This window comes from Lepisma saccharinum, chromosome 12 (assembly GCF_977018435.1).
Source record: "Lepisma saccharinum chromosome 12, izLepSacc3.1, whole genome shotgun sequence".
In the NCBI taxonomy this organism is placed as follows: Eukaryota; Metazoa; Arthropoda; class Insecta; order Zygentoma; family Lepismatidae; genus Lepisma; species Lepisma saccharinum.
In genome coordinates, this window is record NC_139240.1 from 47591408 (window position 1) to 47604121 (window position 12714).

The 12714-nt window shown below is 39.2% G+C and overlaps 1 protein-coding gene across 1 annotated transcript in view; it reads left to right on the plus strand.

Annotated features, from left to right (window-relative positions):
• LOC145996465 (PDF receptor-like) overlaps window positions 1–12714 on the plus strand; it is a 327859-nt gene that overhangs the window by 175606 nt on the left and 139539 nt on the right. The window contains exon 4 of the mRNA XM_083132955.1: window positions 715–875. Coding sequence (XP_082989081.1) covers window positions 715–875 — 161 coding nt within the window. The remainder of the gene's footprint in view (window positions 1–714; window positions 876–12714) is intronic.

Here is a 12714-nt window from a genome sequence, read left to right on the forward strand (position 1 = left end):
GGTCTTGGGTAGCATTTGCCTTGAAGCAAGGTGCTTTGTCGTGAACTAACTTTTAATTTTGTTTTTGTAACCACAATTGTCGTAGTAAACATTTGGTATTACCATAATTTCTTAATTGTTGTTACTTTTTCCTTCAGACCCCTAGCAAAAGGTTATTTCCCACCCTGTATAGTCCATACAGTACGCGAAGGATGAGAAGACTATTACGCAATTTAAAAATTGCATTTCATGTCCTCAGCGCTCAGCTGGGTTCACATAATATACATTGGAAGAATTAAAAGAGCACAATTTATCTTCCTCAAACTATTATTTCATCTCAAAGAATCCTATACAAACTCATTTGCAACTTTTAACACAAGACATTTAAGTCAATCTTCTTACATATAACAAAAACGAATCGAAATCAATAATATTGACATTGATACAGCGTTCTTAATCTCAATGGTTCCCTGTTAATTGTATATACTTGTACGCAATAGAAATAAAGTAAATACTGTTATTTGTGGATGTAGAAGACAGTCACAACTACTGTTGATATTTCCTTAATGTTTCATTTCCTCCATTACCTGTAGGACAGCCCATACAATGGGTTAATTATATTGTTGGTATTGTTTTAAACGTTTCATTCCCTCAATTGCCTTGACAAAGTCAGCCCATAGAATGGTCACTAGTGTTCGTAAGTGTTTCTGTAATGTTTTGTATCTTTCATTGCAGAACATGCCTCTAGAACCTGTGGGAAGAGCGGTCGGTGGCAGGGGAAGACTGAAGACGACACCTCGAAGCCTCTGGGCTGGACCAATTACACGGCCTGCTTTTCCCATGACGTCACGGAGCTCCTCAAGAAGATGTACAGCACGACGGAATTGGAGGCGCAGGTATGTAATATGCAGTAACATCCGTTTTATTTCTTTTATCGGCCCTGAAATTACTTCCAGCTTAATATTTGTGTTTCTTTCGTGAAGAGTACGAATAATGATTATATGCAATTTGACGCTCACGGGGAGCATGTCCAGGTCAGGCCTCAAATCCACGATCTTTCATGGGAAGGTCGCTAGTCATAACGTTCCGCGGACGGCCGACAAGTCGGCTGCTACAAGTTTAGAGAATGTCAACAATGGACAAGAAGGTAATGTACATTATTGAGAACATTCAAAATGGCATCTCGTAATCTATCCACAATGTCCAAAATACCTGAAAAAGTAATTTATGAACAAATACTTCCACATTTTCAAGGTTTCCTACCACACTTTCAATCTGGTTTCAGAAAAATGAATAGTACTTGCACTGCGCTGGTAGATATCGTAGACAATGTAAGTAAAGGAATAGACGAAAATAAAGTTACTCTTGTTGGACTATTCAAGAGCGTTTCGACTCGATCAATCATGAATTGCTATTGGCCACACTTTTACCGGAAACGCGTTAAATTGGTTTCGATCATGTCTCGGCAACAGAAAACAACGAGTGAAATATCTGGAACCGGAAGTCACATACACTAAGTGGTTAGTGGTTCAACAAGGCGTCCATCAAGAAGTATATTGGGTCCACTAGTATACATGATTTACGTAGCTGATTTCAACCTCACTGTCCAATATTGCCACTACCATCAGTATGCTGACGATTCGCAAATCTGTATTCAGTGTAATATATAAAACTACGATAATGCGATGACCAAACTTCAATTTGATCTTGATGCTATAACAAATTGGTCACGCAGAAACTCCCTTCAATTAAATCCTTCAAAATCTTGCTTCATGATCATAGGAAATCATGGTACCCTTAAAAATCTTCATAAAAACGCGCCTTCTCCTCCAACTCTCGGCAGTATACTGCTAAGCGAAGTCGATACAAGCAAAAACTTGGGGATTGTGTTCGATAGACACTTAAATTGGGAAGCACAAGTCGAATTTATTGTGAAAAACTCTATGGGGATACTAAAACCATTGTATCATTTAAAACATACTCTGGACGCTAATGTTAACGATCGCCTTCTGCAAGCACTCGTCCTATCCACACTAGACTATTGCGCTCCAGTGTACAGTAATATCTCCCAGGGCCTAAACTATAAACTTAATATAATTCAGAATTGTTGTATACGTTTCATATTTAACCTAAACAGAAAGGAACATGTATCCCCCTATTTAAAGAAACTTTCTTGGCTAAACATTAACAATATTGATTGATTGATTGATATGTTGTTTTAAGTCCACTTTATGCACAGTAAGGCTAATCGGGACTGGACCTACAGTTTAAAGTGGGATCCGAACCACTTGTGTCTCCACCGGGTTAAACATTAACAATAGAAGAAAATACTTAACACTCACCTTGATGCAAAAAATTCTTAAGAGTGGCTCCCCAAAATATTTATCCGATAAGATCTGTTCTCCTAGAACATCAGCCGAACATAATATCCCCAAGAAGCACAATCTAAAAATCCCCAAACATAAAACCGCCACATATAACAAGTCCTTCATTGTTACAGGGATCAGGGAATGGAACAAACTGCCTGCACCATTGACTAACAATATTTGCCATCAAAGTTTCAAGAAAAATCTTAAGAACTTACTATTGTCCCAACAACTACATTAACCTTCATATGTTAACAATTGCACCTGCACTTATACATCATATAATGCATACATAACCCCCCCTGCACACACAATGAACTACCGAAGACTTATTACTTATCTTTACTCCACAGTATATAAGTGTTATGTTAATCTATTCAATGTATTACTTTATCATTGTATAATCTTTATATTATCTTCATTGTATTATCATGATCATTATGTGTTTTTTGTGTTTTTTTCCTTTTGTTTTGATTCATTTATTGTATCTTTGACAAGGGTTGGTTGTCAGAAAGGCCCGTGAGGCCGAAATACGCCTGTTTCTATGCATAAAACATGGTCCGTGGCTCGCAAGTTCGAAATGTGAACGCCTGTTACTTATGCAACCCAAAGGACTCGATGGCAGAGGGGTTGCATATTCCGCAGGATGATTAGTTGCAGAACAAGTTTCCATTTTAGCTAAGCCTTCGTATTTCATTACGTGAATATGCATTCCAAAAAGTTTATTACAGGATAGAAAAATCGGGACTGGACTTACAGAATAAAGTGAGAACGGAACACTGTGCGATGTGACTTGATCAGGGATTAAAATATCTATTCTCGCTCTTGCCTAGAGCCAATTGAAAAAGGGCTTCTGGCAACAACAACTTTTTTTTATATAGGCATTTTTTTCGAAGAAGAACACACCGACGTTCCAAATTTTCAAAAATTAGAATTGTTTTGAATTTCTCATGTAACGTGCAAGACAATATTAATAATATTGTTTTGAAAACAGTTATAAATCATGTTTAATTTGATTTGATTTTTGCTATATGGCGTCGCTGTTCTGCTACTCTTATCTAATCGCGGCGGGATTCAAACGTGGGAGCAATGGCGTCATAGTGCACTGTGGTAACCACTCCGCCGCGGAGGTCGGCAAAATATCAGGTTAAAGACGCGAAAACTATTACATAACATCTGAGCCACAACGAATTAAACTACCCAGAAATTTCCTGTAAATTCCGTACAATGTTGATTCTACTAAATTGAAAATATGCAATAGAAGTTAATGGTATAGGCTCGACCATCACTCGAACCCGGGTCTCTTGCATATCGTGCCAATGCTATACCAACTGAGCTATAGTTGTCTGTTGTTTAACTTCAGTAGTTCTAGGATGTATGCACGTAAGGAGTACAACGACTTTAATTATGAGTCTATTTTGCTGTCGCGGATATTACAGTTTGCTCTTTTTAGTTAGAATAACTTTCAAATGACAAATGTTCGGCTGAAATCAACTACGGAAAGTAAAGTCTTAACATATTATCTTCCAATAACCACACTTTGTATTTGATAGCGACGTTGCAAATTTAGTAATCTTGTGTCGCGGATGTTACAACGTAACACAAACATCTGATGCACGGGTGTAATGAATTTCTGGTGAAAATTAATCTCATTACTAAACTCGAAACTTATATGAAGTCTACGTAAACACTATTTTCCATTTTTGTACTTTTCCATTATTTCTATTTTATTGTCATTTCTTTATTATTTATTCCTATCAAATATTGTGTAAGATGTTTGGTTAATTTGTCAGTGTTTGCTATTTGCTATTGTAACGAGTGCACTCACGGTACCCGAAATGACGTGTCAATCATACCCCGGCACGGGGCCAAACGTCGTTATGTGTACGGGAAACCGGTCGTGACTCACGGTCCAGTTATCAAGTTCGGTACTGAGACGGTCGTTTATTGTCATACTATTGCGAGGCGGAGATTAATACCTTGAAAAGTTACACTGTTTTGTTTACCTTTGATATGTAGATTCGAACAGTCATAAAAACACTAATAGCATAATATCTGGTACCTGAAAAACGTCAAATAACAACACTGACGAACGGTAAAAAAGTGAATATATATTGTAACAACAAAAAAAATATTGCAATCAACAACTGTTTACAAAGCCTCCTCAAACGCTCTCTCATTCATTCTTTCTCTCTTTCACACACATGAGGTATTTTTACATGTGAAGTATGGATACAAATCATGGATCTCATTAACATACCATTCCTTTTAATTTTTAAACCTTTATGTGAATTTAGGGCATTTGTCTGCCAGCTCCTGTGCTCTTTTAAATTAACTTAAGTGCCAGCCCTCGGAAAGCGGTTAACTAAGACAATTGGGTCGGCGTGGTTAAATCTTTCGTTCGAATGAACGTATGCGTTGACTCGTAAGAACGACATTATACAAGTTTCTCGGACGGGGGTATTACCTATAAGCCTCTCTCGTCCAATGAGAACAACTACTCAATTACATAGTGATGCAAAAACTTAATTGGCTCCAGCAGCCGGAAATACACTAATCAATCGTCGGCGCGAGCAAAATTTACATCAAAAACCACTATGCAACAAATAATACTACTTCATGCGCACGACCTCGCAATAAAAACAACTACGCTTTCCACAATTAAAAAGGACTCACCAGTCAAGTATTGACAAATTAAATGGCGCGACGGGGCGGTCGGTTACACAAAAAATGGAGCACACTTTGACAATTTATACTAAATATTAAAGAAATGGAATGGAGCTTCTAACCCTGAATGCAGACAATTAAATTAGAACATCTGAACATGAAATTACCCTTTTTATAACAATACCAAAAACAATTTTTAGACGCGGAAGTTAGGTTTGGGTTTTCCTGAGTAACTTTGCAAATAAGTGGGACGTCGGCGTTAACTGTACGGTGTTGATACTGACGACGCACGTTTACATGTACATGAGACCCTCTGACGTATACTGTACCAGACTCTGCTACATGGCGTGGTCATTCATCTCTCCTGGACGCGGGACTTGCACACGGTTCCTTTGTGGCGAAATTGTCCTCCGAGGTCGATCGCGACGAGGAATAATTGCGACGATATGGTGTACTTGCACCTCCTCAGTACTTCGGGCGTTCCTCTTGTCACTAGCGTCGGGTGTACGTGGTCACGCGCCGGTTCGGAATATCTCTAGTGTCGGGGATCAATTGGACGTCGATCTGCAATCATCTCTCTCTGGTGCCGGGCTTCGTTTGGGCGTCGTTCTGGTATCATCCTTCCCTCTCTTTCTCTGGTAACTAGCTTCGGTTGGAACGTCGATCTGGAAACGTCCTTCGGGCTTTGGTTGGGACGTCGATCTGAAAGCGTCCTTCGGGCTTTGGGCAGCGTTTGGATTTGGCGTCGTCTGACTGGCTTCGGCGTCGTTGCAGGCGTCAGGGAAGCGACGCCCCCCTTCTCTATCTTCTTTAGCCCTCCATCCTTATGTAGTCCACGCTTGGCAAAAACAAATCACCGCGTAATCTTCACCAAAATAAGGCGCACACTGGTAACTCCCTATCCGCAAGTCGCTCACAGTACGTAAGGAAACAAAGTTCACGGACACAAAGCAATGATCACGCGAGAGTGTAGCGCGGAGATGCTCTCTCTGTGAAATCCGGGTCAAAACTGTGTCTGGGATGGTAGCACCGTATATTTATAAGAGAATCAAATTCGTCCGTTGAAACCCACGCTCAGGTAGCTTGGCTTCGCTTTTGGAGGAGATGCGAATGACCTGTGTCCATTGTCTTGAAACTCGGTCACCGAGGCGTCTTCGATACTTGCAGGCGTGGGGTCCAGCTGATATCTCTGGTCATCCGTGAACATGGGTTCGAACGCCTGCTGCGACTCGAGCCCGGTAGCGGCGAAAATAATCTTCCCTTATCTCCGCGTTGGTGCAAATATGTCATGTTCTAAGCGGCGGCTGTCACTCAAGAAAAACCCGTCCCCAGCTTCCGACGTCTGGCTCGGATACAAGTTTATTCACAAAATAAGATCAAACCTCACACTTTCATGTTTGTGCATAAAATGAATCAATAAACAAAAAATAATTTATATCGAACTGCGTTTCACATGTCACTAGATACCGTGATACTATTTTGTTTTGTTGTATTATTGACATTTAATTCCTTTCATATCTGGTGTAACATTTGATGTTATTTGTCACTTTTGCTGTTTTCAATTTTTGTACTCTTTCTACGTACTTTTATTATCAGATTTTCTGTTTTTCACTCCCCTTATACGTGGGTTGGAAATTTAATAGTGGGAACTATTAATTTACAGATGATAAGAAAGAGATACTTCTGTGAAACTTTTACAGCGCTTTGATGTAGTCACCAGCATTGTGTACAACCCATTGCCAGCGATGTGGAGGTTGTAGTATACCTATAGCAATACCTGTTCTGTTGATTGCTTGAATAGAGCGGTATATTGCCTGAATGGACATTTCCACTTTGACATGAAAAACGTTTTAAATCCATTCATTTTACAGATAATGACACAAACATGAGACGTGCAAAATATCTCGGCGATATTTGTTTCGGTTCTCGAGAAACACGCCTTCAAACACCGCTGAAATTCACCTCCTACGTCACGGATTTGAAAACGTCCTCTCCACAGACAGGAGGTCCTCTGACGTCATCACTTAGAAATGCGTGCAGGCGGGGCTTCTGCTCGTCCCGTCAACTTAGCATGAGCCACGGAAGCGACGGAAAATTCCCTTGTTACTGTGTAAACAAGTATCTTACAAATTCCAGTGCAAAAATCTGTGCTCCATTTCTTGGAGATGAATTATGCCCTAGCAGTATAGTAGTATTTACTATAATTCAGCCACTCGGTAGAGAGTTTTTCCATTAGGGTGACAAAGCAAACCTTGTAACAGTCAATGGCTGAACACGTGAACAGCCTTGTTCATTGCGAATACATAGGTTAGTTCTGACTGGCAAGAACTTAATGTTATAGGAATGCCTTTTCTGGAATTACAATTATTTTCGTCATAATATTTTCTTCACAAATTTTAAGATAATACTTTTAGAACACACTGGTTTACACGCCAATTTCTGCAATATAAGAGGTGATACGGTATAAAAAGGTACGGTGAGCTTTTACATTTCCTGTAGGAAGTGACAGTTTTCTTCAGTTAATATATATATATATTGCAAATTTTTGTATTTAGCCTACTTTTACGTCGCTTTTCCGTTCACTTTGTTTAACCGCAACGATGAGAACGCATGGTTAATTTATTATGTAACATCACATTTCTTCCCACTTTTGGCTAATCGCTACAATGAAGATGAATAACTACAAGCAGTATTCAAAGTCGGGGTGCAGGAGTACAGCCCCCCCCCCCCACACACACACTACCACCAACTGCACAATCTAAGTATCACCCAAGCTGTGATAAGAGACGAACTTTTTCTTCTGTCCCATCTCATTTCGAAAACATTCACTTGTCTCATCTCCTTTTATGAGACGAGACGGAACATGCCTCGTCTCGTGAGCAACACTAACATTAACAATAGAAGCATCCCCCTAGCTGTCCCCAAAGTCTCGAGCAAACATCCTCCCATGTAACAATTTCCAGTTCAATGAAATGTCACTCACAAGGAAACAGTCATGCCCAGGTCGAGAGTCAAACCTGGAACATGCGACTTCCTCAGATACATCATGAATTTTCTATATAATAATTACAATGCCAGTTCATTCCTGGTAATTCTGAATCTGCAGTTTGGTTTGCATATATAAGCAGGATAATATTTAGTTTTCGAGGGCTGTACCGTCGAAACGAGGAGTCAAAACAAAAATAATAAAAAAAAATATTAAGAAAGTTTTTTTTTTGTATTTATAATGATAAGCTTTTGCATACGTTGTTAATTCTATATTTTTCTAGACTTGAGACGAGAACGAGAATTGCCCTCCCAAACCGAGACGGATGTTTATAAATTGAGACGAGACTGTCAATGAGACATTTACAAATAAACACGAGACAGACTTTACAACTCTCAACGAGAACGAGACCAAGGCTGCCATGTCTCGTCTCGATAAGATCCTTAGTGGTGAAGTTGTGAACCAAAAAATTAATGAGTTCGGGGTAACGAGATGAGGCGGCTTTTTTCGCAGTACAAAATTCAAAATAATTATATCGTACCATTTCAGTATGGGATATTGTTATACACATGGGCGTATATATAGTTCACGGGTTGGGGGGGGGGGGGATCAACTTTTGGCATGATTAGGGTTGCTTTATTTCGTAAGTGAAAATCCAGGACACTGCTGGTCGGAAGCTTGTTGGGGAGCATGTGGGGAGGGGATGTTGGACCCGACAAAGTTGTGTGTTTGTAGTCACGCTACTTAGTATTGATACTTTTCTGTTCATCTTGTGTCACTACGTTTTTAAGAACCAAATTTCTTTAACATGATTCGAGGGGGAAAAAATAACTGATTTGACAGTCTCAATGCAGTTTCTTATCGCAGAAATTCCGAAACTATCAGGAAATTGCAGATATTGGTCTGCAGTCCCATCTGGTGTGTGGAATTATGAAATTTCCTTCCCATCCGTATAACGTCCTATACGTCTCTAATTTAAGAGAATGAAATAAGTCCGAAGGATTTTTTTTATGAACAAGCGGATAGAACAAGGAAACTGGTAATTTTAGTGAACCAAAAAAAGAGGGGGTTGGACCCATTGAATCCCCCTTAAATACGCCCATGGTTATACACATTATTTCCTTGTATTGATTATACATAAACTAAGTATAGATATGTACTGTGCAATTAATGTAATCTTCTCAGTGTATTTTCTCTTATCTGCACAAAAATATTTGATCATAATTTGCGCAACAGAAATGGAACACAAACTGAAATTGCTTTATGGAAAAGAAAGTTAAATAGGCTTTATAAATAAAGTGAAGAATGTGAAAATTCCTATTTTGCACTACATAGGTTACGGTAAATATCGATAAATATAAGTTTAAAAAATATTTTTGAGTGTCTGGTCAGCAACCAATTTTATAAGCAATATTTTTCGCATGGCCTGAGAACACACACGCAGCTGAACCCTTTCATTTATCTTGCACGTGAGCAGCACGGATATTTCATAGAAGAATGATCATTACAAAGCATAGCTTTCCTTTCTCCTACAGCTCCTTCTTCCATTATTTAAATCGGTACAAATTTGTAAAACAGCTGCACGTGTTCGCTCACCGTGGGCTACCCATCCGGAACTGGACGCTCGAAGCAGACGACAAACGAGCTCTCCCTAAGGAGTGACGTAGTAACATGGCGGCGGCGTGTTTTCAGCGCAACGCTAGCCTCGCAACTTTGGAAGACTCGTTTCTGCTTAAACTGGACGCAGAGAAACGCGAGAACTTGCAGAGGTCATTTTTCCAAGGTGTACTTTTTAAAATTGTTGTAAAAAAAATTGAGTGGAAATGTCCATTATAATCCGGAACAGTTCGGAAGCGAATGCCCTTCATCTTCGGTATCAAATCAAAGTCACAAGGGTTTAGGTCTGGGACCTATGGGGGATGGTTGAGTATCTGTCATCGCCATCGAGGTAACAAATCAGCCACAGCACTTTAGTTATGAGTCTATTTTGCTGTCGCGGATATTACAGTTTGCTCTTTTTAGTTAGAAAAACTTTCAAATGACACATATTCGGCTGAAACCAACTACGGAAAGTAGTCTTAACATATTATCTTCCAATAACCACACTTTGTATTTGATAGCGACGTTGCAAATTTAGTAATCTTGTGTCACGGATGTTACAACGTAACACAAACATCTGAGGCACGGGTGTAATGAATTTCTGGTGAAAATTAATGTCATTATTAAACTAGAAACTTCATTTTCCTACATGCGCCCGAACATTATCCTGCAAAATGATGAAGGATTCAGCAGAAAGTGTCCCCTCTTCTTTCATAACGCAGGGTGTGTTCCAAAAATGAACAGTAATACTGCACATTTAGTGTCTGTCCTGGATGTACGGCGAGAATCACCAGAATTTTCACATTAGTGGGGTTCTGACTACTCAACTTGAGACCGCCAACTCCAACGGTACTCTCTCTATTCCTCTCGTCACTGCGCATGCGCCTAGTGTTTGAAAGGAAAAGTCCATTTACTGGGAGGTAGCTTAGGTATGAAACTAACATGCGGTAAAAGTGAGAAGCACCAATTCCGTTTCATGGCGTATTTACAGCAGTGTTGCCACTATTAAAGCTCCAACCCGCGTATATTGTGTAATATTTTGTGTAACATGCAGGTCGCTATAAATGGGAATTTGCTTATTGTATCATATTTTAAAATAAACAAATGTTGCAGATTTAATATCAGTAATTGGCTTAAACCAAAACATGTCTCATTTAAACTGTACCCTTCTTATCAGATATAAAAGTACTAAGTTGCATATGAAATAACACGACATGTACAAATGTTGTTGCTATGTATATATTGGAGTGGAGTGCATCATATAATCACACAATATCGTAATGAGTGTCACGTGCCCGCACTGGTAAAGCATATGTTGGATGTTTGAAACGGCGACTCATAGATGGCAGCACTCTGTACGGCGTTGATCTCGCTCCGCTTAAATATTGTATATAGGATAAAAGGAAGATAAAATTATATATGTGTATTGTTAGTATATAATCGAAGATTGATCTATGGTATTATAACAATAACTAACTTTCAAAAAGGATATAAGAAGAGAGGATAACAGTATTCACCATATACATTACGACCCGAAGAGTCAAGAAGTTGGGAAACTTTTCCAATTTTGTATATCGCTATTACAATCCGGTTGGGAACGAGATTTCTCAATCGAATTTTGTTTGTATTTTCCCCAGGTTGCGCCAAGTCCTAGGCTGCACCAAAGCACACGAGTTGCGCATCATATACGGCACCGGGTCAAGAAGCGCGGATAAGATCCCGAACTCTGACTGTTCCTTTGGGCTGTTTTACCCTGGTTGCGTTAAGTTGTAGGCCGCACCGAAGCATGACGTATTTGCGCATTTCATATGTGGCACCGGGTTAAGGAGCGCGGATAAGATCGTGAACCTTAACTGTCATTTCTAGGTCGTCAAGTAGAGTCTGTCGGCATATTGATATATATATATAGATGCCAAGAAGCGTGGGAAGCGCTGGCCGCAAGATATCCCAGATGTGGACCCTGATAAATAGAAGGATGTCTCTGTAAATAGTCAATCAGTTCTCAGCAGATGTGACAATTGTAAGAAGACGAAGAAGTCCTTCCTATAACTTGTAAGAAGAAGAAGTCCTTCTTATATTGACGATTCCGTTAGAAGAAGAAGAAGTAGTCTTCCCATATTGATTATTAGATGATAAGAAGTCCTTCCTATACTTTGTAAGAAGAAAAAGTCCTTCTTGTTTTAAATATTGAATTGGGAGAAGAAGAAGCCTTCTAGTATAGATTATTGAAACACAAGAAGAAGACGTCTTACCATATTGAAGATTATATTGGATGAAGAAGAAGCCTTCCCATATTGGTTATTAGATGATAAGAAGAAGTCCTACTCATATTGAAGATTCCGTTGGAAGAAGTAGTAGTCTTTCCATACTGATTATTAGATGATAAGAAGAAGAAGTCCATCCCGTAGATATATTTTAATATACCCACAAGGATATATATGTAGATAAACAAATAGACAGCTCGAAATTAGGGATGGCCTAATTGAGATACGAAACTCTCGGATCCGGATCCAGATCCGAAACTTTCGGACCCGGATCCGGATCCGAAAGATTCGGATCCGGGTCTGAAAGTTCCGGATCTGGATCCGGATCCGAGGGTTCCGGATCTGGATCCGGATCCTTGTCCGAAAATTCCGGATCCGGATCCGGGTCCGAAAGTTTCGGATCTGGATCCGGATCCGAGAGTTTCGTATCTCAATCCCATTATAATATTACCACACCTTAAAAGGTATTATGATCTTCGATTACAAAGAAATTTTTCATTAGTTAGTGCTACAAGAATTTTTTTCAAGTGTTGTTCCTAAAATACTTTGCTACGCATCGGCTAACACACTCGTGCACAAAAATAATCTTACTTGTTTAACATAAAATGTCAGAGGTGATTTTGTAAATGCCATTGAAACAAATATGTATTCATTCGAATGTATTGGAAATGAAAACACACATCCATTCCAGGATGAAACCTTTAACATATTTAACAAGATAGAAATGTTTATACAAAAATTATACAATTCTTCTACAGTTACAGTTTTACAAATTAAAATAAAACATTATAATATCTGCAGTGTTATATAATTACAAAGTGTAAGACTAACAAGGGAGGTTATCTAAGTGTCC